This window comes from Dendrobates tinctorius, unplaced genomic scaffold, assembly GCF_039654945.1.
Source record: "Dendrobates tinctorius isolate UK_male_01 unplaced genomic scaffold, ASM3965494v1 ptg000035l, whole genome shotgun sequence".
NCBI classification, from domain to species: Eukaryota; Metazoa; Chordata; class Amphibia; order Anura; family Dendrobatidae; genus Dendrobates; species Dendrobates tinctorius.
In genome coordinates this window covers 60,090,835-60,117,547 of record NW_027361703.1, presented here as the reverse complement: position 1 = coordinate 60,117,547, position 26,713 = coordinate 60,090,835, and the positions used below count along the sequence as shown (strand labels likewise).

The following is a 26,713-nucleotide window of genomic DNA, read 5'->3' as shown; positions in this document are numbered from 1 at the left end:
TTCAATTGATCTTCTTTAGCCATTTGAAGGGCACATAAGCGAATTCCCATGCGTGTTACGCAGTAGCCATTTTGACGACACTCCATAACCCATTTATGCAATTCAGTCTCTAGAGCCCCATACGACACCTTCAAACCACGTTGAGCTTTTTTTGCCTTTGGAGTCTTTTCCAAGTCCGCTTTCATTTTCCGCCAATCCCTTACTAGTTTTTCGTTAACACAAAATTCCCTACTTGCAATACTGTTATTGCTTTCTTTTGCTCTTGACACAACCTTAAGTTTGAAACCAGCTTCATAAGACCTGCGTTTTTGCTTTGGTCCGGGATTTGAAGTACTGGGATCCATTTCTAACAGGATAAAAAAAAACGCTCCGTCCAAATACAGTAATGCTGCACAATATATGCCCCCATAAATGCTGCACAGTGAGTAATGGTGGCCCAAATACCGTAATGCTGCACAACAGGTATGCCCCCATAAATGCTGCACAGTGAGTAATGGTGGCCCAAATAACGTAATGTTGCACAACAGGTATGCCCCCATAAATGCTGCACAGTGAGTAATGGTGGCCCAAATACCGTAATGCTGCACAACAGGTATGCCCCCATAAATGCTGCACAGTGAGTAATGGTGGCCCAAATACCGTAATGCTGCACAACATGTATGCCCCCATAAATGCTGCACAGTGAGTAATGGTGGCCCAAATACCGTAATTCTGCACAACAGGTATGCCCCCATAAATGCTGCACAGTGAGTAATGGTGGCCCAAATACCGTAATGCTGCACAACAGGTATGCCCCCATAAATGCTGCACAGTGCATGATTTATTGGCCAAGTGATAGGATTACGGTACCGGTAATCCTATCATGTTGCTGCTGCCCCTGCTGGAATTTAAAAAAAAAAAAAAAAAGAAACTATATACTCACCTCCGTTGCTGACAGCTGCTCCTGAGCGTCGCCGGCTCTTCAGTGACTCAGGCAGAGGGCGCGTGCTATCCACGTCATCGCGCCCCCTGCACGTCACTGCCGGAGGACGGGAGAGAGCGTCGCGCTGGGAGAGAGCGGCGCACAGCGACTTGTAACGCCGCCGGGACACTGACAGGCTGCATGGGACCGCAGACACATACCGGGGAACGCGGAGACGACGGGGACCAGGTAAGTTTGAACCGTGACCCGAATATAAGTCGAGGGGGGTCTTTTTCAGCCCAAAAAGGGGGCTGAAAAACTCGACTTATATTCGAGTATATACGGTAAGTAATGTAATAGACAAGCCATTATTTCTTATATTTAGGGGCTCTATAGCGATGGGGTCTGTTCCACGGGACTGGCGCATAGCAAATGTGGTACCAATATTCAAAAAGGGCTCTAAAAGTGAACCTGGAAATTATAGGCCAGTAAGTCTAACCTCTGTTGTTGGTAAAATATTTGAGGGGTTTCTGAGGGATGTTATTCTGGGTTATCTCAATGAGAATAACTGTTTAACTCCATATCAGCATGGGTTTATGAGAAATCGCTCCTGTAAAACCAATCTAATCAGTTTTTATGAAGAGTTAAGCTATAGACTGGACCAAGGTGAGTCATTGGACGTGGTATATCTTGATTTTTCTAAAGTGTTTGATACCATGCCACACAAGAGGTTGGTACACAAAATGAGAATGCTGGGTCTTGGGGAAAATGTGTGTAAATGGGTAAGTAACTGGCTTAGTGATAGCAAGCAGAAGGTGGTTATAAATGGTATTGTCTCTAACTGGGCCGCTGTGACCAGTGTGGTACCACAGGGGTTGGTGTTGGGACCTATTCTCTTCAACATATTGATTAACGATCTGGTAGAAGGTTTACGCAGTAAAATATCAATATTTGCAGATGATACAAAACTATGGAAATCAATCAATACAAGAGAAGATAGTATTCTGCTACAGATGGATCTGGATAATTTGAAAACTTGGGCCGAAAGGGGGCAGATGCGGTTTAACAATGATAAATGTAAGGTTATACACATGGGAAGAAGGAATCAATATCACCATTACACACTGAACGGGAAACCACTGGGTAAATCTGACATGGATAAGGACTTGGGGATCCTAGTTAATGATAAACTTACCTGGAGCAGCCAGTGCCAGGCAGCGGCTGTCATGGCAAACAGGATCATTAGGTGCATTAAAAGAGGTTTGGATACACATGATGAGAGCATTATACTGCCTCTGTACAAATCCTTGGTTAGACCGCACATACAGTTTTGGGCACCGGTGCGCAGGAAGGATATAATGGAACTAGAGTGAGTACAAAGGAGGGCAACAAAATTAATAAAGGTGATGGGGGAACTACAATACACAGAAAGATTAGCAAAATTAGGATTATTTAGTCTACAAAAAGGATGACTGAGGGGCGATCTTATAACCATGTATAAGTATATAAGGGGACAATACAAATATCTCTCTGAGGATCTATTTATACCAAGGAATGTGACAGTCACAAGGGGGCAGTCTCTGTGTCTGGAGGAGAGAAGGTTTTTCCACCAACATTTACTGTTAGGGCAGTGATAATCTGGAATTCCTTGCCTGAGGAGATGGTGATGGCGAACTCAGTCGAGGGGTTCAAGAGAGGCCTGGATGTCTTCCTGGAGCGTAACAATATTGTATCTCACAGTTATTAGGTTCTTTAGAAGGATGTAGATCTGGGGATTTATTCTGACGAAATATAGGCTGAACTGGATGGACAAATGTCTTTTTTCGGCCTTGCTAACTATGTTACTATGTGTGCAGGATATTTTGTGGCCCATGCTGCTGTTAAAAAACACACTGACATGTGCACAGACCCATTCCGCTCTACTAGTGTAAGTGTCTCCGGTACGTGGGAAAACTGTCACCACACATGCCGGACACACGGTTTTGTGAAAGAGCCCTCAAATGCAATTGTTACCCCCGACCCCCAAAAATATTACTAGTCATACATTAATGTTAATAGTTGAACATTATAAGCACCAGGGCTATGGAGCCAGTAAGCCAAACCTCTGACTCCTCAATTTCCATGACACTGACTCTGACTCCACCAAAATGGGCTCCGACTACAACTCTGACTCCACAGCCCTGCCAGGGCTGCATCTTTAAGGCCAAAATTGTCTGAATCATTAAAGGATCATAGACTTCCCAGGAGTATTTTAATCAGAATGTTCTTCCAGTTCATATCCTGCACCATGGCCTGTGTGGAAAAATCACCTCTTTAAGATGCAGTAAATATTTTTTGGTCGCTATTCAGATTATTTATCGTCAATGAAAAATAATTTGTGTAAGACTTATAATTATTAAATCAAGATTCATGGACCTATTGAAAATGCACTATAGAAGGTTGTATTTCTTACTTTTTCATCCTCATTCTTATTTTCCCCTTTTTGTAATTGTTTTGTGTGTAGAAAAAAATAAAAAAATAAAAATTTTGTATCGCAGAATGGCAATCCGCAAAACCCATACTGTAATGGAATTGATGGAGTGATGGAAGCATATTACAGAAGCTTGAAAAGTGTACAGCTATATGGACCAACAAACTTTGCTCCCGTAATTAATCATGTAGCAAGGTAATAGATTTTTGTTTTCAGTTACAACTATTTTTCTTTGTCATTCAGTGTAAGTTACACTTTTTTGATTTTAGATTAAACTTATGGTTGTGCTCCCACACAGTTTACTATTAATTTGTTCCAGGATAATAAATTTAAGTAAAAGTATTTTAACTTGATACTATGGCTCTGTGGAAATGTAGTCATTTAATGGAAATTCTTAAGGTGCTATCATAAAATAAGAGAAAACGAAGGTTAACCCCATCCAGACATGGCAAGTTTTTGTTTTTACACTTTTAGTTTTCCTCTCCTTCAGTCTCTCTACCTCTCCTTGTTCCACTCCCTCTCTCCATCCGCCTCCCTTTCTCCCTCTGCCTAAATCTCTCCCTCCCCATCCCCCTCTCTCGCTCCCTCTCCTCCTCTCCCTTCCCCTCCTCTCTCTCGTCCTTTCCCCTATCTCTCTCTCTCACTACCTCATTCTTTACCCCTCTATCTCTCTCTCTCCCCTAATGTGGGGCCACGTTAAAAGCAGTACAACATATAATCCAGTACGGCAGTGTTCCCCAACTCCATTTCTCAAGAGCCACAGACAGACCATATTTTCAGGATTTCCTTAGTATTGCATAGGTGATGGACTTATCACATGGCCAATACTTAATGGAATCCTGATAACATGATTTGTTGGTGGCTCTTGAGGAATGGAGTTGGGGAACCCTACTGTACTGTATTGTAAAAATGCGCTACTAGACCGTCAACCAATGAACGTTCTTTACTTATTTATACATGTGTTTTACCAATGTAATGATTGGCTATATTTTCCAGCAAATCACAAATGCTGGATATTAACAGTGAGCGGGGTATTAGATGTGTTCCCAAAATACATAGTCATCCTTTGGTCATGCCTTTATAGGCATGAACAAATGATGCCCACAACATCAAATGTCAGCACACTGTATTCAGTTTATTGTTTTGATCCTAAATTACATTAGTTTCATGAATCATTTGATACTAAATGGCATTATTGTACTTTAGAAGGAACTGTTCACATTGCATTTATGCAGAGTCCAGGGCTTCCCTCTGAATCCCTGATAAACTGTGGTGCCGTAGACTGCAATGTCATGTGTCCAAGTGGACTCTATTTTTTTTTTTTTCAGGCCATATCCATATCTTCAGATGGATGCAACAATTTAGTAGACTATTTTCATGCGTCCATTTGAAAAAAAAAGCACAAACTGAGTCCATCTGAACTCTGTTTGTGTCATTACAGAATAATAGAATCCCTTAAAAACTGAATTAAGATTTCTTGCACAAAATGAAATGTTAACAGGTGATTAGCTGGGGCAGAGTGGTGTAATTATACTGATAGTCATCCACAATTTTAAATATCTATTGTAGGACAACCCGTCTACTTACATGGCAAGTTGTGTGTGTTTTTTTGTTGCAGTTTCTAAGATATACTTAAAAATTTCAAACTATGGAAAACGGTGAAGGGACGGCCTACAGACGTTTAGTAAAATCCCACTGATTCTGCTATATGTTTTAAGGTCTCGTTGTTGGCTACAAAATTGTCAGCGAAGTACTTCTGACTGGTAATCCCAGATTTTAGTTAGTCAGAACAAGGCATTAAAGTATCATTAGGTAGTTAGGGTTGCCTGGTGCCACTTACTTTCACATCAGGAAGAAACCAATACTGATAAGGTTACGTCTGCACACCTGCCAGAGCTACTGCACATTTGCGTTATCACCTTTAAATACTTTATTATGGCAAGTATATCCAGCTCTATGTAAGCATGGTATGTCTACAGGTGTCACTGGTAGACATGAGTGAATCGACTCACAGGATCCTGGTCCAGCGGTCATGCTAAGACTCAACATCTGGTTGGGAGTCAAGCAAGGAGGCTCGCTTGACTCCCAATCAGCGGTTGCAGAGTCTTAACATGGCCACTGGACCAGGATCCTGTGAGTCGATTAACTCATGACATGGCTGCTTGAGCAGGGTAATGCAAATCGGATCACTTATCTTTTGCTACTATAATGCAAATCCTAAAGTTAATTCAGCCTAGTTGTCTTTGTTTTTCCTGCATTCAGTAGAACTTGGAAACTCCAGCTATAGACTATGTATGAATGAATAATCTTAATTATAGCACTATATAACGATGCAGTCATGTCAGAAAATTACAGCTTTCCACATGATTTTACAAAAGAATGTCATAAATTGTGACATACGCAGTCACAGCAGAAAATTTGCCATGCTGTTGTCTCAACCTAAAACTAAATGTAAATGTAATATATGTAGTTTATTTATTTATGGAGACACTTCCATTCAAGTCTAAAAATACCATCTGTAAATATTACATTCAGTGACAATATAAAATATTCAGTATGTGATTATGAGCACAAAATTACTGAATGCATAACTATTAACCCCTATAAGGTCCATGTTTACATCACTTTTAACCATACTTTTAGTGTGTTATAAATGGAAGGCTCTTAATGTACATGCTAATCATGTTCATAGGCCTCTGTTTAAAAGGTGGAGGATAAGAGTGTCTTTTTGACCTCCTTAGGCTACTTTCACACTTGCGTTTTTTTGCGCTGCGTGCGCAGTGCAAACGCGCATAAAAAATGCATCATGCATTTTTTATGCGTTTTCTTGTTTTTTGCACATGGTTTTTACAAAAAAATGCGTGCTTTTTTTGCGTTGACGTGCGAATGATCATGCGCACATCAGCGCACCCATAGACTGTAATGTGTTTTTGGGTGAATTTCATGCGCATGCGTTTTTTTGAGACCGGTCGGGTGCACAAAAAAATACAACAGGATGCATTTTGTGCGCCCGGGCGCACACTACAAAAAACGAATGCGCATACAAACGTGTACAAACACATGACTATGTGCACCCATGTTAAGTATAGGAAAAAACGCATGCACATTTATGTGCAAAAATGCAGCGCAAAAAAATGCAAGTGTGAAACCAGCCTTATAGGTGTTGGATCCCCACTAATTTGGTATTGACGTAGATCAGTGTTAGGCGTTAGGATTCTCCCGCTGCGCAGGATAGATCCCAAGCATTGCCTGGTGCTGTGGTCTCCCATTCTAGCCCAGCCGCTGCTCAGCACAGACGTTGGTCCCAGCGTCTTGCTCAGGCTCGTGGTATTTGTTTGGTTACTGCTGGCTCTCCAGCCAAGTCTATGGTAACCAGCGATATGCAGGTGCAGCCTGATGCTTGGGAGTCTAAGTCCAGAGATCACCCTACTGAGCATGTCCGTGATGTGGTGTCTGCTCATTGGTGGTCGGACGTTTGCTTCTCTGGTGAGGTGGCGGCTCCGGATTGGCCCGCGGGTGATGTCTCAGCCGACTGGGCGTGACTGTTTGTGGTGGAGCCTAGTGTATAAAAGGCTCCCAGCGGCGGGTGCCATAGTATCACCTATGTATGGTGTATGTGAGTGGATACTATACCACTCCGTTTGCACGTCCAAGTGTGTTGCTCTATACACAGAGAGTACTTTCATGGTCAGGTAGGGTTAGGACTGGGTAACTTTCCCTTGGCTTAGCATCTGTCTCCTTCATGTGTGCGGTTAGCACAGTCGAGTTACAGAGCAATTCCAACCATCAGGCAATACTTCTCTAGGATAGCGACAGGGTCTTGCACGTAGCGTCACATGAGATCTTTTCTTTGTCTCTGCATCTGCTTTATTACACATGTGCTGTTTGCACAATTTACTTGCAGTGCGAGCTCTACCCACATGCTTTTCCCTTGTGATGTTTAACAGGGCTTAGTACCTTTGCTTGCTTTTAGTAGTACTGCTCTGTGCAGCACCTGAGCTGGGTTCTCTGAGTTCTGTTCACACTGTGTGGTGCCTAACACAGTGCGTTTAAGGTAATCACTCGCTGTTTAGTTCCACCATTGTTCACTAGCAGCAGTTATACATCCCTGCACAGTGGACCCCTGGTTGCGATTGCACTTTATTTTTTATTTTTATTTAGTGCAATCTGCCAACCCTAACAGTAGGTCATCAATATTGTAAGCCTCAAAATGAAGATTTGTCAAATGTTACTGCAAGGATAACTATAGATTTAAAGGGGCCATCTACTACTTTTATATTGATGTTCAATCCTCAGAATAGGTAATCATTATAAGATTGAAGGGTTTCTGACACCAAGCACCCCCACTGATCAGCTCTGCACTCTGTGTAGTGGCCACTGTTGGATACTGCAGATCGGCCCCTATTGAATAGAATATAATGGGGGATTGTATTGTGAAGGTTGCAAGACATTTAAAGGGAATCTGTCACCTCATTTTGGCGCGGTATTTAAATTACTTGGGTCCGGTCCGATAGGTGGTGTTTCGGGTCCTTTCCTGCACCTCTCCTTGGCCGCTGTCCGCAATATTTCAGGGAATTTCCATACTTGGCCTCGATATTATGCGCGTGCGCATTGCAATCAGGACTCGCGCACGCGCAGTATGCTTTGCCCACCAGCGAGAAAAGCCAAAAAGCATTAGTGCGCATGCGCCGGTGAACTATATCCTGGAACACGGCGAAATACTTCTGGCACATAGTTCACCGGCGCATGCGCTCTAATGCTAGCGTGCGGGTGAGAGCAGTGGCGTCATCTTTTCTTGGTCAGCTGGTTTCAGCGTTCCCTGGGTCTGCGCATGAACTGATGACAAGTTCCACTGGTGATATGTGACCGGGGGTCATTCTTCACTTTCAGTTGGGTCAGGGTGTAGGGACGTGCTGTAGCTGGCTGGTCCTGCATTTAAAATGTAGTATGACCTCAGGCAGAGCGTATACTTTTCTCCAGTAGTCCGTCCAGCTTAGGATTGGAGCAACAGCAGCAACGGCATCAGGAGCAGCAGCAGCAACATCAGTGACTATGTGCCAGCGGCAGTGGAAATCACACTTGCAGGAAGCATGGCACTGGGAGCACTAGCCAGTGGATCCACAACGACCAACAAGGTAGGTGTTGACAGAATTGATGCACCCACATCCTCCAGAGGGGATCTGTTCGGTGATATGATTCCATCTCTGAATCCAGTACCTTTTGCTAGTCTTTGAGTGGTAAGTGATCTTCATGAAAGTTCACTTTATAATGGGGGTTTTCTTGTAATTTTTTGTCAGGAAGAACCTAGGAAGTGTATAATGAAGGCTAAATTCAGGGAACGTTCATTCTGGAAGAAAGAGTTGTCTGACTCTTGTCAGAAGAGGCTTTATTGTTTTTGTATTGAACAGACTGTTTGCGAAGAATTGCCTAACTTCACCACAGAGTCTATAATTAGGGTATCATAAGTTGAGGATCCAAGAAAAGCACTTCTGAGCATCCGCGCTACTTTAGTGATAAGAATTCTTCAGAAATCCATATAAATCTTTCAAGTTCTTTATTATATGTACTACAGAAACTACGCGTTTCGAGGTGACAAACCGCACCTCTTCTTCAGGTTACAGTACATAATTAGGGTAGAAGTTAAGAATTCCCTAAAACCACTAGGTCACAGGGAGAAGATAAGTATTGAAAGGCCAAGAAGACTAGGAGATTATCCTCAGATTGGGATAATTCCGTCAGATTGAACAAGGAATTCATATCCTCAGAATCCTCTTACTTTTTGTTATCAGATGGTGTCTGGAACAGAGGAAGCATTACATTTTCCCTGAGAATGATAAAATCGAAGCCCTCATCAGGAGAGAATAGAAATAACCATGAGAAGAGAGATTCTTTACCTTCATCTTTCAAAAGAAAATACCCGTTTGGTGATGATTCTGCGTCGTCTTGGGATAAAGCCACAAAATTAGACGTGGCTATCTCAATGTTGTCTAAGAGATTAGCATTTCTCTTTGAAAATATGGGGATGCTTAAGGATCTCTTAGAAAGCAAGGCAGATAGTTTTCATAAAAGTACCTGGGAAACCTCTGCTGGGGCCCTAAAGCTAGTCAGATCAGCATCAATAACAGCTAGGTCTTTAATGGTATGGTTAGATCTTGTAGAAAGCCAGCTGAAGGAAAAGGTGGCAAGGGAGAACATTTTGGCTACAATTTCGTTGATGCTGGGGGCAGCGGCTTTTCTGTCTGATGTATCAGTGGATTCAGCAAAGTTTGCGGCTAGATCAGCAACACACTCTAATGCAGCCCGTAGCACTCTCTGGTTAAAGTGCTGACCGGAAAACATTCAAGCCAAGTCAAAGTTATGTTCTATCCTTTATGAAGGAGAATACCTGTTTGTCCCAGTCTTAGATGACATTCTGGAGAAAGCAGGCGACAGCAAGAAAGAATACCCTAATTTGTATGTTCCTGCTTACAAGAGATCCTTTTGGAGGAGAAGACACCCCAGAGATAAAAAAAAAAAAAAAAAAAATGGGAACACTGGAGGAATAAAAGTAGAGGGTTTATGTTTAGGGGTCCCTCCCATGAGAGCAAAAAAATCCTCTCAGTGACTTCTTTTCCCAGGTTGGGGGAAGGCTCTCCTTTCTTTCATGTTTTTGTTAAAAAACTGGATTCTCAACCTAGTGAGATCAGGCTGTTTATAGTGACATGTTCTTGAACTTCCCTGGACGAACAGCTATTCTTGGAATCAGAGATCATAGAGCTGGTATAGAATTCAGTCCTTTTTAAAAGTTTCCGTACAAGAAAAAAGGGAAGGATTTTTTGCCTTCTCTTTTTGATAAAAGAAAACAGATGGGATTTTCAAAAATGATAATTAATCTGAAGAGCCTGAACAAATTCCTGAAAATCCAGGCATTCAAGATGAAATCTATAAGATCAGCCATAAAAGTGCTTTTTCCAGATTACTGTATGGTAGTTCTTGAGGCTGCTTATGATTGTTTTCCAATGAATGTGCTATACCAGAAGTTCCTGAGAGTTGCCTTGGCTATAAAAGGGGAAATCAAACCCTTCCATTTCAGGGCCATTCCATTCAGTAGCCCCTCGAGTTTTTGCAAAGATAATAGCGGAAGGGACAGCTCAACTTCAGGAAAAGAACACACTGGTAGTCCCATATTTGAATGATTTCCTATTCATCATTGTGACTCATAATTTGAAGAGGTTAGCACTACCTTGAAAGACTTAGGTTGTCTCTAAAATCTAAAAAGTCAAGATTAAACCCCCTAAGAGTACAAGAGTTTTTAGGCCTTATACTGGACTCCACCACCAGGGTGTTACAGTGGGATGTTCTGGCAAACAAATACTTATCGAAATGTCGCCTGGAATGAAGATTAACACAATGACGACACAGCATTAATCAGGCCACTGGTGTGGGGGTGAATTATTCTTAATTATGCCAGACATACTTTTGCTTTGTTCAGAAGGGACATGTGAGACTGTCCATTGACCCTTGCTTTATGTTAATTTGTAGAATGCCTGCTGATTACATATTGCATCAGCCCTCTGCAGTGTACTAGTCTACACAACATGGAGGACAAATATGCAGTGAGAGTTTACCTCCCCTTTTCTTCCCCCAATAGCCTGAAATTATAGCTGTGGGATATAAAAGGGCCCGGCTCTTGTCACCGGTGTGACTCAACAGGACATCAGGCCAGGAACCATGGTTCCAGCTGGTGGAATACACATCAGCTCAACTGCCCATCACTTATACCATGAAGTTGTTTGGAGAACCCAGGTTAGGACAGTCGGGTCACCTGGCCACCATCCAACTAGCGGGATGGTGCTAGTTGGGGTAGTTAACCCCTGAATGCCTCAAAGTTGCAAAGGTTATAATCCCCAGTGAGTTAGCTGAAGGATGAAACTCATTTGCACCATCTTGTATACTTGCTGGGAATGTACTATATATTGTTGACTGTTGGTAATCCAATAAAGTCTTACTGGAGTGTGGTAACCTCACCCTATGTTGTCTGAGTAGTGTACTGCCCACGAAGGTGTATCACCATTTCCACTACAATTCCACTATTTCTAAATATGTGTTATATTTACTCTTGACCTTATATTATTATTAACAAGTCTAAACGATTGTTTGAATTTTTGTCTGCTTCTGGTAGCTAATAGTTATAATTTTGATTCTTTGCTTTAGATATGCTGCCTCAATAAAAGATGGCTCCCAGTATTTCGTTTTGCTGATTATTACAGATGGTGTTATCTCTGATATGGCTCAGACAAAGGAGGCAATAGTCAATGTAAGTGAATGTTTTACACACACTTGTTTTACACATGCATTTTATTTTCTTCCTATTAAAATGAATAACCCTAATATAGTTCATAATATATTACATCATTTTGCAGACATTTAGACACTTAATGGGAAAAAAATAATGATATCAGTATCCAATTTTCTGCAATCAACTGGGTAATTAAAATGTAATAATAATCTTAAAGTATGTTTCAGTGTGAATATATACATTCATTAATTATTAAAGGGCTTGTCTGACTCTGTGACTGCAGACTTGTGATTCCTTATATCATGTGCACTGTACACTGTGAGCATTCTGCGGTGGCGGTAGCAGTTTTTTCACTACTAGATTATGTGTGGCATCGCTCAATACACTTGCATTGAGCGCGGCTGCCCCCATCAAGTGGGTATGTGACTTTTATGCAAATCAGCTTGAGCAACGAAGAATCCTCACAGCTCGTATTGAGTACAATGTATGGCTTCACAAGTCTGCAGACTTGTAGCATAAGGCCAGACAACCCCTTTAACGTCACACTGGGTTATTGTATACAACACAATTTAACTACGTTAGTTTGCCTGTTATGCTTAACAGCTTAGTGAACTCAGGAGTTAAGCCCTATATGTTACATAGCTGACACCTGCCTGTAATAGCGGTGGCCACAGCAAACGCCAGTCTCTGTTAACCATTTAAATGCCACTGCCAATCACTGATTTTGGCACCTAAATGGATTGAGAGGTAATGATTTGCCATAGCAACTGTGGTCCTGCTGAAAGCACCTGTGGCTGCTATCTTAAAATCTACAGCTCACCACACAAAAAAACAATTCTCAGCTATCTCCTTGCATGGAAAAATAGAAAGTTACAGGTCTCAGAAAACGGCAAAAGTTTCTGATTTTTTTTTTAAACTACTAAAATATGTTAAAAAACAGTACAAGTTTGTTATTGCCATAATCCTACTGACATGGAGAATCATATTACCTGATCATTTTTCACTTTACAATAAACACTGTAAAATGAAACCCAAAAGACAATGCCAGAATTGCAATTTTTGTCACCATTTCTTCCTACTTGGAATTTTTTCTATTTTTTCAGTACATTATAGGGTAAATTGATTTGTGTCGTTAAAGACTAGAACTGTTCCCACAATTCAAAAAAAATCCTCATGGCTATATTGATGGAAAACTAAAAATAGTTATGGCTCTTGGAAGAAGGGGACAAAAAACTAAAGTCCAAATATGAAAAATCTCCCTGTCCTTAATCTTATTGGTTCACTTCACAACATGGACCTGTTGCTTTTAGGCTATGTGCACACGTAGCAGAAAATTTCTGCTTAAAAACCGGACTCCCTTCCCAGAAACCGCGCGGTTTTTCTGCGCAAAAAAGCGCGTTTTTTATGCGCTTTTTTCCGTGCGGTTCCAGACCCATAAAAATGGCCAGAAATGCGTAAAAATCCACGAAATTAATGAGCATGCTGCGTTTTTTTACCGCAAAGCGTTTTTTTCACGTTAAAAAACGCATCAATATGCACAAAAAGTGCAAAATGCATAGAAATGAATGGGAAGTTTATTTTTAGCTTTTTTATAGCGGATTTATTGGCAAATCCACTAAAAAAACGCTGTGTGCACACAGCCTTAAGGCTGTTTGTGTAGCAGGAAGGCCTAGAAAATGAATTTTGTAACTAAAGTCATCAGTATAGTATACCTCAATGATTTATTTTCAAGAATTCCTTCTATTTTAACCCCTTAGTGATAGATTCAATTTGGTACTTAATGATAAAGCCAATTTTTACAATTCTGACCACTGTCAATTTATGAGGTTATAGCTCTGGAACGCTTCGTTTCCCACTGATTCTGAGATTGTTTTTTCATGACATATTGTACTTCATGTTAGTGGTAAAATTTCTTCGATATAACTTGCATTTAATTAATGAAAAAAAAGTGGAAATTTGGCAAAAATTTTGAAAATTTTGTACACTTAAATGAGAGAGTGGTGTCTCGCAAAATAGTTAATAAATAACATTTCCCACATGTCTACTTTACAACAGCACAATTTTGGAAACATGATTTTTTTGTTAGGACATTATAAGGGTTAAAAGTTGATCAGTGATCTCTCATTTTTCCAACAAAATTTACAAAACAATTTTTTAGAGACCACCTCACATTTGAAGTGAGTTTTGGGGGTCAGTATAACAGCAAATACCCGAAAGTGACACCATTCTTAAAACTGCACCACTCAAGGTGTGCAAAACCACAATTAAGAAGTTTATTAACTTTTCAGGTGCTTCACGAGAACTAAAGCAATATGGAAGGAAAAAATGAACATTTTACTTTTTTCACAAAAAATTTACTTTGGAACCAATTTTTTTTTCACATGGGTGTCAAGAGAAAATAGACCACAAAATTTGTTGTGCAATTTCTCCTGAGTATGCCGATACCCCATATGTGGGGAAAAGCTACTGTTTGGTTGCATGGCTGGGCTCAGAAGGGAGGGAGCACCATTTGACTTTTTGAACGCAAAATTGGCTAGAATCAATGGTGGCGCCTTGTTGTGTTTGGAGACCCCCTGATGTAACTAAACGGTGGAACCCCCCAATTCTAACTCTAACCCAAACACACCCCTAAGCCTAACAACAAACCTAACCATAACCACAAACCTAACCCTTACCACAAGCCTTACCCTAACCACAAACCTAACACATCCCTAATCCCAACCCTAACCGTAATCCAAACCATAACCACAACCAACCCTAGCTTTAGCCCAACCATAACCCTAACTTTACCCCAACCCTAACTTTAGCCCCTCCCTAGCCCAATTCACTTTAGCCCAACTCACTTTAGCCCAAATATAATCCTAATGGAAAAATGGAAATAAATACATTTTTTTTTATTTTATTATTTTTACCTAACTAAGGGGGTGAAAAAGGGGGGTTTGATTTACTATTTTTTTATTTTGATCACTGTGATAGGGTCTATCACAGTGATCAAAATGAACAAATAGGAAAAATTTCCTATTATTGACAAGTGCCGCCCCGCCATCTTCTCCCAAAAGAAGATGCCGGTGGCCCGGGGGACTTTACTGGGGGATGCAGGGACACCAGAGGTACCGGGGGGATTGGGGACCCTATTTCTCCTCTGAAGTGCGATCACATCAGAAGAGAGAGAAATTAAATGCAAAATCTGACTTTTCTTTTTTTTTGCGGTCACCGTTATACCGTTAATAACTGCGATCACAACTTTGGGGTCGGTAAAAACTGGCGCGAATCATGTTCTCTGGGGTCTCAGCTACCCCCGGTAGCTGAAACCCCGGAGAAATTCCGACTCTGGGGGGGCGATATACACTTATTTTTCAGCACTGTTAAAAAGTGGCGCAGAGGCATAAGTACCCTTAACTGCCGCCGTTAAAAGGTGTATCAGCGGTCATTAAGGGGTTAAATATTAGATTTTATATACATTTTTTATTTTAATTCCAGAGGAACAAATCATCATACCATATTTTGCAGACTATAAGACACATTTTTTCCTACCAAATTTGTGAGAAATATGGGGCGTGTCTTATAGTCTGAATGTAGCTTCTGGTGGTAGAGGGGGACAACACCGGTGGAGCTGGGACGCAGAAGGCATGGTCTCCACTGCAAGAAGTCGACTGTGGCAGCAGTGGGATGATTCTGCAAGCCCTGGACTGGGAGGAGGAGGTGTCAGGGATGTGAGGCAGGAGCGGAGTCCCACTTTGCACATTGATCTACTGACGGTAGGGTCAAAAGGGGTGTCTCAGCGGTGGGCTTCAAGAAAATCTTGGTGTTGCAGCCGGGCTATTGGCTTCAGGAAAATGGCTGCTGGAGGCGGCGCATGTGCAGATATAGATCTCCGCTTTATGACAATTTGAGATTTCAATCTGCGCATGCGCCACCTCTTGCGGCCATTTTCCTGAAACCCACCGCCAGGTGATCAGTGTGCAAATTGGGGACTTCGCTCCTGCGTGCTCCGCTAAAATTTTATTGAAGCCCACTGCCGGGACACCCCTCATCACAGCCCAGGGCCCGCAGCATCGCCCCATTCATAATGTCGCCTGCTTCTTGCAGTGGTGACCCTGCCTCCTTTGACCCTTCTCCACCACTGCTGCCGCCATCTCCCCCACATGATAAGCTAAATTCAGACTATAAGATGAACTCCCATTTGACACATTGAAAAAAATTATTTTCCTCCTCAAAATTTGGAGTGCGTCTTAGTCCGCAAAATACGGTATGTGGTAAATACAATAAGCAATATGAAAAATGTATGCTGCTTTTTAACAACGCAACAAACTTATATCTATAATATAACGTGCTAAGCATCACTCTGTCCGAAGCCTTTATAGACTGTGCAAGCGCGCCTGCGCAGTCTGACTCCAGACAGAATGAGGCATCCAGCAGTGAGGAGTGTGTATACCGCCAGAAATGGCGATCAGCGTACACACTGCATACCGCTATTTCCGGCGCCATACTTACCTGACTGGGAAGAGCGTTGCCGTGGCGCTTCTCTTCAGCCGGAGACCAGGGAAGGAATTCGTCCGGAATCGCACATGTGCATAGCGCGATCCAGCACCATTTTACTGAAGACACATTTGCAATGTGTCTTCAGCAATATGGCGCTGGACAGCGCTATGGGCATGCACGTACTCCCGCGCCACACTCCTTCCCCGGCCTCCAGCAGAACGTGACAGCGCTGGAGCACAGGAAAGATAGGTGAGTATAAATGTTTTTTCTTTATGTATGTGTGTATTCTAATGGGGGTGAGGAGACCATGCATACAAAGATAGGGGGGTGAGGGAACCATGCATACCAGGATATCGGGTGAGGGGACCATGTATACCAGGAATAGGGGGTGAGGGGACAATGCTTACCATGAAAGGAGGGTGAGGGCCATGCATACCAGGATATGGGGGGGGGAAACAATGCATACCATGAAAGTGGGTGAGTGGACCATGCATACCAGGATAGGGGGGGTGAGGGGACAATGCTTACCATGAAAGCGGGGTGAGGGGACCATGCATACCAGGATAAGGGGGGTGAGGGGAAAATGCATATCATGAAAGGGGGGGGAGAGGACCATGCATACCACGAAAGGGGAGTGAGGGGACCATGCATTCCATGAAAGGGGGGTGAGGGGACCATACATACCATGAAAGGGGGGTGAGGGGACCATGCATACAATGAAAGGGGGGTGAGGGGACCATGCATACCATGAATAGGGGGGTGAGGGGACCATGCATACCAGGATTGGGGGGTGAGGGGACCATGCATACCATGAATAGGGGGGTGAGGGGTCCATGCATACCAGGATTGGGGGGTGAGGGGTCCATGCATACCAGGATTGGGGGGTGAGGGGTCCATGCATTCCAGGAAAGGGGGTGAGGGGGACCATGCATACCATGATTTTGAGGTGAGGTGTAGCATGTATACCAGAATAGGGGGTGAGAGCACCATGCATACCAGGATAGGGGGTGAGATGACCATGCATACCAGGATTGGGGGGTGAGGAGACCATGCATACCAGTATTGGGGGGTGAGAGGACCCTGCATACCAGAATTGGGTGAGAGGACCATGCATACCAGGATAGGGGGGGGTGAGAGGACCATGCATACCAGGAATGGGGGTGAGGGGACCATGCATACCAGGATAGGGGGGTGAGAGGACCATATGTTATGAATGGGTCACCGAGGAGGATGGCAGGAACAGGCTAAGCCACCAAACAACCAGAGAGGTTGGTAACTAAGCGGATTGCAGACCCCTGATCCTATCCGCACAACTAGCAGTAGCCGTTGAGCGTTCCTACGATGCCCTAGACGCTTCGTCACAGCCGGAGGACTAACGAAGCCTAAAGCCAGAAAGATGAAATCTAAACTGCCCCGGAGCAGATCCCCAAAGTAATAGACAGCCCCCAAACATATATTGTCGGTGAGACAAGATGAGACACAAAAACAGGCAGAGAACAGACTGAGCAAACGGTGGGGACTAAGCTGTCTAGACAGGACAGGACAGAAAAAGATACTGTCTGCAATCACGCACAAAACCCTGAAAAAGTCCAACACATCTGATTTACAAAAAAAACCTGAGATCTCACCCCTGCTAGATCAGCACTCTGGTATAAACTGGCAGCAAGCAAAAACATACTAACAAAACAGGGGACTGAACAAGCTGCAACATATGAAGCAGAGCCCAGCGCTGCCCCCAGCAGGGAGCACGTTGAACCCAGCAGCAAAACAGAAAGCTAAAAAAAGACACAACCAGATTAGATGCAAAGGATTAGCAAAAGAATCACTTAGCTGAACATGCAGATCAGGCAGGGGACAAAAGAGCTCCAAATGCACACAGAGGAAAAAATCACCAGCAACCTTTAAGAGCAGCCAGCTCCATTATATGCTCCCAGCCGCAATCCCAAATTCCCAATTATCATCGTCAGGTGGAGAACCTCCATCCACCTGGCCAGCTCCACTACTCTCAGTAACCAGCAGAGGGAGCTTCGGCTCAGGAATCCGAGCAAGGGAGTTCACAACAACCATGCATACCAGGATACGGGAGTGAGAGGACCATGCATACCAGGATTGGGGGGTGAGAGTACCATGCATACCAGGATTGAGGGGTGAGGGGGCCATGCATACCAAGATTGGGGGATGATGGGTATCATGCATACCAGGATAGGGGGGTGAGGGGACCATACATACCAGGATAGGGATGAGGGGTGTGATGCATACCAGGATAGGAGGGAGGCAGCACATACCAGGATGGGAGACCATATACCAATAAAAATGCTCGCCACCCGGGCGTAGAACGGGTTCATAGCTAGTAAAAAAATATAACCTTGAAGGATGCAAGATAGTTGATCATAGACTGTTATGAGAAGGAATAGTAGACAAAGCAGATTGTGTTGTGGTCTTAAGTAATAAACTAAGGTTGTGTGATTAAGCATCCTTTCAAGAACCTGTGCTTATAATGTGCTAGCTTTTCCATTAGGCCGGAGTCACACTTAACATATGAAAAATCGGTCCGATTCTCTCGGCCGTGAGTCGCACAAATGTTCTCCATATAGTCATCCGTGTGTAATGCATTTGCAATGCGATAATGCGATTTTCTCGCATTTATGTATCCGTATGGCTTTGGATTTCTCACTGATTTTCCCCATTGAATTTAATGACTCAATGGGCTGCAATGAGGAAAATGTGTGCGTATTTGTCGCAAGCTACATGGATGGTCCGTGTGGCGTCCGAGTTTATCTCACACCCATAGACTTGCATTGGTGAGACTCGGATGATACACACATACAATCGCAGCATGCTGCAGTTTCACTCGCACGCTGAATATGCTCTAGAAAAATGATGTGAGCTTCCCCATAGATTAACACTGGTCCGAGTGCTATGCGATGTTTTCTCACATAGCACTCGTCCGTATTCTACGGTAGTGTGACCCCGGCCTAAGTCTGTGTTCCCTTGCTAATTGTATGAAAGATCTTACTGAGTATTGAATGGAATTATTCTTTAGGAATTGTAGGCATTGGTAATTATTAATAAACGCATATTACACATATTAAACTGGACAAATCAATATGTCAGTTAATTCTAGTTACATGCAGCAGAAGGTCACCCGTGTTCCCCAAATTTAAAAACATCCACCTTGATATTTTCACTTCACACACCTTTGACATATCCACACAGTGTGCGGTCCAAACCATTGAACATTATTTTTTGGTACATGTGTTTTTCGGTCAATGCTTTGCTTTAGGCAGACAATCTAAATTATGTTCCAAAACTAGCAGATGTTACACACTAGCTGTAAGGAAGAGCACGCTAAAGTATTTATGGCTACATGTTTAAAAATAGTTGTTCTGATGAAACGGGATTGTTTCCAGCATAAATATGTTGGGAATTCAGGAGGCTGATGCCTATAGCTGGTATAAGACTAAGAAGTGTAGGTATGTAGAATTCATGTAGCCAACGCTATATACTTTACAGCCTATAAATTACATTTAGTTGTGTTTGTAAGCTAAATTGAATTTATTTGTAAACTGAATCAATGCCTGTAGGAAAATTACATAGTACTTGGCTAATAGTGTGTAATTTGTGTCACAAATATAAGTGGCCAACTTTTAAGAGTTTAAAAAAGTCTGAGTATTTGACTATCCTTATTTCCTATGAGATTTCTGTTAGAATGGTGTGCCTTTGTTGACTAAAATGTCATTAATACCAGTCTGCTTCATCATGTATCACACACATCAGTCTCTGGCTTTCAATGAGTTTGCATATGTATTTTGGATGGCTTCCCATATATAAATTATAAATTAATGGCTTTTGAGTAAGAAGAACTGCAGCAATGTATACATTCTAATGCATCTTATGAGAGAACATTTAATTTTCTGTGGAGAATTTGGACATATTTAGTAGTGGAAATTAATTTTACTCAAATTTTACAAAACCCTTATTCTTTAGAATGTGGATTTGTTTTATTTTGGTCTACATAAATAGTGCTGGCAAAAAGTAAAAAAAAATTAAACAGAAAACTCATGCTCTCCTTTAAGGCCACTTCTGCTGCTTGCTCATTCCCATACAGTCCTCGGTGTCTCTTCTTACCAACTCTGCACTCTGAAACCCCAGGCAACGTCACTCTAAGAGTGCAGCATACAGTTAAAAAAACATGTAAGCTAGGTTTGACACTACATTTGGATGTCTACACCACTATGAATTTTATTCATTATTGGAAATAAAGTAAGAAAATTTTAATCTCTAAGCTGGACTAAATATTTTGAAACTTGTTTAAATACACCTGAGCTGGATACTAAATCTTTCAAACTTCTGCTGGTAGGAATAAGTTATGGAAGGACAGGAAAAAGTGCCTTTTATGCAAGTGCAAGAGAATAGCTTAGCTAATAATAAAGATAATACACAAAATTAGAATATCATCAAAAAGTTTATTTCAGTTCTTCAATACAAAAAGTGAAACTCATATTATATAGAGTCATTGCAAACAGTGATCTATTTCGAGTGTTTATTTCTTTTAATGTTGATGATTATCGCTTACAGCTCAGTAAATTAGAATACTTTATAACACCAGCTTGAAAAATGATTTTAAAATCCGAAATGTATGTTTAGTAAATGCACTCGATACTTGGTCAGGGCTCCTTTTGCATCAATTACTGCATCCATACGGCATGGCATGGAGGCGATCAGCCTGAGGCACTGCTGAAGGTCAAAACAAAAGAAACACCCCTATTGATAGGCGTTTCTGTTTTTCTCTTTCAAAATAGAGGGACTATCAGTATCATAAACCACAGCGTTAGCTTCTGTTTTAACTATTACATTTCCTACCATCATTTCCTGTTTTTTGAAAATAAATCTTTTTACAGAATGTTATTCATATACACGAAGAGAAAACCAGCATAAGAAAGTTGTGTATCCACTGGATAATAGCACCTACAAACGTGATACACAACTAAAATTTGTGTGTAAAATACTTATTTATTAACTAGATTATGGCTCGATGCTATCGCATCAGGAGGATGCGATAGCATCACACCTCTTGCCATGTTAACCCTCAACACACACACTCCTCTCACCTTTCACCATCTCCACTCACTCTTTCATCGTGGATCAGCGGCGATGACGGCGTGAGTATGAGAGACGGAGTGAGAGAAAGGGTCGTATGTGGAGTGAAAGAGTGAGTGGAGATTGTGAAAGGTGAGAGGAGTGTGTGTGTTGAGGGTTAACATGGAAAGAGGTGTGCGGTGACGTCACCGGTTACAACTGGACGGAAGTTGTTACAACCGGAAGCTGCTTAGGGCATTTATTATTATAGATTCAATTAAAAAACATGATTAACATAAATACAAAACAGGGGAAGAACAAAAATCAATAAGTGGGAAAAAATGCGGGGTGTATATTTATATGTAACTCTGTACCTTATTCCATTATATTCTAATTTTATTGAATATTATATATGGCAATATTTATTTGCTTAGGTGCTTCCTATATATGTACCCCGTACCACCCTGCATTTTTTACACTTATTGTTTTTTGTCCTTCCCCTGTTTTGTATTTATTATTTTAATCATGTTTTTTAATTGAATGAATAAATAAGTATTTTAGACACAAATTTTAGTTGTGTATCACCTTTGTAGGTGCTGGAATGTTATTCATAGTCCTATATTACGTATGTTTTTTTATCTACAATATATTATTTTCTTTAAAGGCGTCCAAGCTTTCAATGTCCATTATTATTGTCGGAGTGGGACCTGCAGAATTTGATGGTAAGTTTTATAGCTGAGTCTGTGCTGTGTGCTACAGTGCATATTGAAGGACTTTTCCTCTTCTAGTATCAAATCTCTCAACTTGATATTTTATTAGAATGACAAAATATTGATTTATACACATATAACCTATGGATTTTTTGTTTTCCCGGGTGAAATGTCAGTTAAAATTAATATCTGATACTCTACTTGTCTTTCAATTAGCAGTAAGTATTTTTTCTTGTATAATTTTTGGTCTGGCTGAGAGCAAAAACAACTGTTATAATGCATCTATAAACCTTATTTTATGTGAATTGTTTACTTTCTTCGTTAAGTGGTACATAACACAATGGCTGCTAGTTTTACCAGTCCAGAAAATGAGCAGTTTATTTTAAGAGCTTTATAATATGAAGCGATTGAACCTCACAATTAAAAAAAAGTCTAAATTGACTAGAGCATGCTTACAACCCAGAGTCCATATACAAATGTACAATTCACTGGAAACTAAATGTGCAACCAGCAGATAGCATAGTAAAATTCCAGCCCCAAGCTTACTGCCTGAAACAATCAATACGTAATGACAAAAGCCAATACACAGAAATGTGTTTTTTGTCTTCTCTTATTGAGTCTGGAAAAATGCTTTATGTAGATTGAATACAAAGAGAAGCTTTTATGCCGTAGAAAGATGAATGCAAAAGGGCACTACTGTATGCTACGTATTGTCAGCCCTAAGTAAAAGTGACATGTTTTTTTCTGCCAAAATTGATTGTTCACTATTTTTATCAGTATTTATATGATGAAACTATTAACACAAGAATTATGATTTTTACTTTATTTTAGTTTTTTCCTTGTATAAACATAGAATAGGAAATAATGTATTCTGCTAGCATACCTGGAAATTTGGCAGCTCTGTTCCAATTGTGGCACCCATCCCTTATATATTCCATCATACTATCCAAACCTGAAGCCAAATCTCCCATGTTTATGCATATAAAAGTGATATCACCACAAAATGCCAGTACACAATCTCCCTGTTTCAATGAACAATTAGTCTGTAGCTAAACCATGTGTCACATACAGTTGCCACTTCATGAGATTTTAATTAGATCAATTAATGTGCACATGACAAAGTTTGCAAAATAAGTAATTTATGATTGAATTACAGTCTGATGCATGAAATAATATCCATTACTTTTTCGTTTGAAAGCAATGGTAGAATTGGATGGTGATGAAGTCCGAGTTTCATCAAGAGGACGGTTTGCAGAAAGGGACATTGTACAGGTAAACAATATACAGTAGTTTAATATTAGTTAAATACACAGAACATTTTCTTTGTGCATTCCTGCCGAGTGTCTTTGTGCTAAGGTGTTATCTGATATTAGCTATGCTCACAGTCACTGTAGATGAGTATGACAGCAATATGAAGTACTCAAAGAGGCACAAAACTACTGGTTTTATTTGGGGGGTAGTGTACATGTGGGGATAGACCACATCTGTGTAATTTTGTTACAAACATATTGAGACAATAATAATTTTCTCAGTTATGTCGTAAAAAGTGTTTATTAAATATCCCAATGTCTTACTACATTAGGTTGTATATCTTTATTACTACAGAAAACATTGTTTTCCCACAAATAGTACTTTGGGGAAGGAAATGGAAAGATTTGAGTTTGGCTAGGTAACAATTTATCCCAACCAAAAAGACACAAAAAATGTAAAATTCTCTGAGAACCTTTACTTTGTAAGCCAAATTTACCATACATAATGTTTAGCATTCAAAGTTAAGAATTTACCTAGAGAGCATTATTCGTTTTTGATTTTGGGTTGTTTGCTTTTCTCATGCAGTTTGTACCTTTCCGTGACTACATTGATAGAACTGGAAACCATGTACTGAGCATGGCACGACTTGCCAAGGATGTCTTGGCTGAGATCCCTGACCAGTTTCTCTTGTACATGAGATCAAGAGGATTCAAGCCATTTCCAGCTCCACCACCATACACACCAGTTGGGCACCTATTACAGACTCAGATCTGACTAAAGTACAGTTCTTCCAACTTCTTGTGATATCTTTCAAGCTGCCTGTACAGCTTTCAAGTAAGGTGCACTAAAACTGAACTTTTCACTGACATGCTTGTGTATTTGAAAAAGCATCGCTTTTTGGAGCTAGAAGATTCTGTTTACAGACCAAAACTGTAAATACGAGTGCGAGCAAAAGCAGAAAGATTTTAATACTAGTCAGGAAAAAAAACTGTTTCCTATCTGAGTCTTATTTTTGTGATCATTCATTTTTATTCAAACTGTTGGGGGAAGCACAAATCACAGTTTTAATCCAAATCTTATTGTTCTCCCTGACTGAGATCTACTTACATGGGAATGCAATTCCTTGGTGTCAATGTTTACATGTTACTAATTTTTAACTTTCAGTACTTTTGTATCTATTCTTAAACAAAAAAAGTTTGAAATTGTAGAAAATCCAATGTCTTCTACCTGGCAATAAGTATAGCCACAAAAAGCAATATCCCTTTAAGGATCTTTTACACAAACCAAGAGTCAAGGACAAGCTTTACTCATCTCTTTTAAAGAAAGGTTCCCAAACTCTGGTACTAATCACCACCACTCACCAGATGAAATGTAGCTTAAGCCATTTGACATAGAAAACATGAACATGGAAATACAGAAAAAAGACTAAACAATTTGTCATCTAAAAGCCTAATCTAATAAAAACCATATTGTTAGATTAACATAGTCAATGACAAGTGAGAACAAGTATCTACTTGCCTCGATGACTGTTTCCTTTTTTCCTTGGTAATTTTTTGTATTGTTTTATTAAGGTGCATGGTGTCTTAATCTGTATGTCAAAAGTGAGAACTCAACATATTGGGATTTATTGTTAGCACCTAATCACATTAATGCCATAGTGTATGGTCAGATGGAAATGTATGAAAATGTGATATTATGTTGTTTTCCATTGCTCTACATGAGTAATGCTAATGCAGGACTTTAGAGCGCAGAGGTGTCGGAGAAATGTGTGAGAAATGCACGTGTGTACCTCTATACACAAACTATGTTTACTAAATTACCCAAATACCTATATATGCTTGTTCATATATAATAGTGCAATGTTTTTGCATGTACAGTTTTTACAGCATATTACACAGTTTTGTGCTACTTTGTGTCAAATACAATACATTATTCTAGAACTAATGGCCTTAAACACACACCCAGTTCCTCAAAATGATTGTGAATTGCCTTTAAATGATGGAAACTATTCTATCTTTTTGTGTCAACCTTGTAACTGCTTTGTAATGTAATTTTATTTGCATAATATATGCATAAATATTTTGTCTATTTCTATGATGTACTGTTCAAATAAAAATATTGTAATTATCCCTTTCTTTTGTAAGCATGGTAACAGGTATTTCGTTGATTTAAATTATATCTGCCATTTTAGAAGAGATATACTTATGTAATGCGATATATTAATTTTTTATTATATTAAAATTATTAAAACACTTATGCATTGGATTCATTTTTGTCCACGATGAAAGTTGGAATGATCAGAGCTTTAGAAAAGTTGGTATGGAGCCTGATTTTTCTAATTGCCAAATAAAGTAACATGAAATGGCTTTACAGAAGTTGGGGAGGTTAAAGGTGCCACGTCAGAGAACTTTTTAATAATTAAATGGATGAAATAGTGACAAAACTATTACTGCATAATAGGGATTTTAGTAGGCTGCATTGTGTGAATCCACTTAGAATAGAAATCATATGGCTACAATGCTGTTAGATGCAAAGAATTTTAATTGAAACATTAAGAGGTCTTAGATATAGATTTCTCCAACTTTACATTGGGTACTTTGAGAATGTGTGTTCATATAGAAGAGTCAAAGATGGACTGGGACTAAAATTCATCCCGTGCATTTGAAAGCACACAGGCCCATGTCGGCTTAACCCCTTCACCCCCAAGGGTGGTTTGCACGTTCATGACCGGGACAATTTTTACAATTCTGACCACTGTACCTTTATGAGGTCATAACTCTGGAACGCTTCCATGGATCCCGGTGATTCTGACATTGTTTTCTCGTGACATATTGTACTTCATGTTAGTGGTAAAATTTCATTCAAATAACTTGCGTTTATTTGTGAGAAAAACGGAAATTTGGTGAAAATTTTGAAAATTTCGCAATTTTCCAACTTTGAATTTTTATGCCCTTAAATCACAGAGATACGGCACACAAAAAACTTGATATCTAACATTTCCCACATGTTTACTTTACATCAGCACAATTTTGGAACCAAAATTTTTTTTTGTTAGGAAGTTATAAGGGTTAAAAGTTGACCAGCGATTTCTCATTTTTACAACACCATTTTATTTTTAGGACTATATCACATTTGAAGCCACATTGAGGGGTCTATATGATAGAAAATACCCAAAAGTGACACCATTCTAAAAACTGCACCCCTTAAAGTGCTCAAAACCACATTCAAGAAGTTTATTAACCCTTTAGGTGCGTCACAGGAATTTTTTTGAATATTTAAAAAAAATGAACATCTAACTTTTTTTCATAAAAAAAATACTTCAGGTTCAATTTTTTTTATTTTACCAAGGGTAACAGGAGAAATTGGACTGCAAAAGTTATTGTGCAATTTGTCCTGAGTACGCAGATACCGGATATGTGGGGGGGAACCACTGTTTCGGTGCATGGCAGAGGTCAGAAAGGAAGGAGCGCCGTTTGACTTTTTCAATGCAAAACTCGCTGGAATTCAGATTGGACGCCATGTCACGTTTGGAGAGTCCCTGA

The 26,713-nt window shown here is 40.5% G+C and overlaps 1 protein-coding gene across 1 annotated transcript in view; it reads left to right on the top strand.

Annotated features, from left to right (window-relative positions):
- Positions 1-25,427, top strand: part of CPNE8 (copine 8) — a 468,537-nt gene extending 443,110 nt beyond the window's left edge. The window contains exons 16-20 of the mRNA XM_073573517.1: positions 3,439-3,566; positions 11,565-11,667; positions 21,875-21,932; positions 23,119-23,192; positions 23,757-25,427. Of these exons, the coding sequence (XP_073429618.1) occupies positions 3,439-3,566; positions 11,565-11,667; positions 21,875-21,932; positions 23,119-23,192; positions 23,757-23,945 (552 nt within the window). The 3' untranslated portion in view covers positions 23,946-25,427. The remainder of the gene's footprint in view (positions 1-3,438; positions 3,567-11,564; positions 11,668-21,874; positions 21,933-23,118; positions 23,193-23,756) is intronic.
- Positions 25,428-26,713: the final 1,286 nt, after the last annotated feature.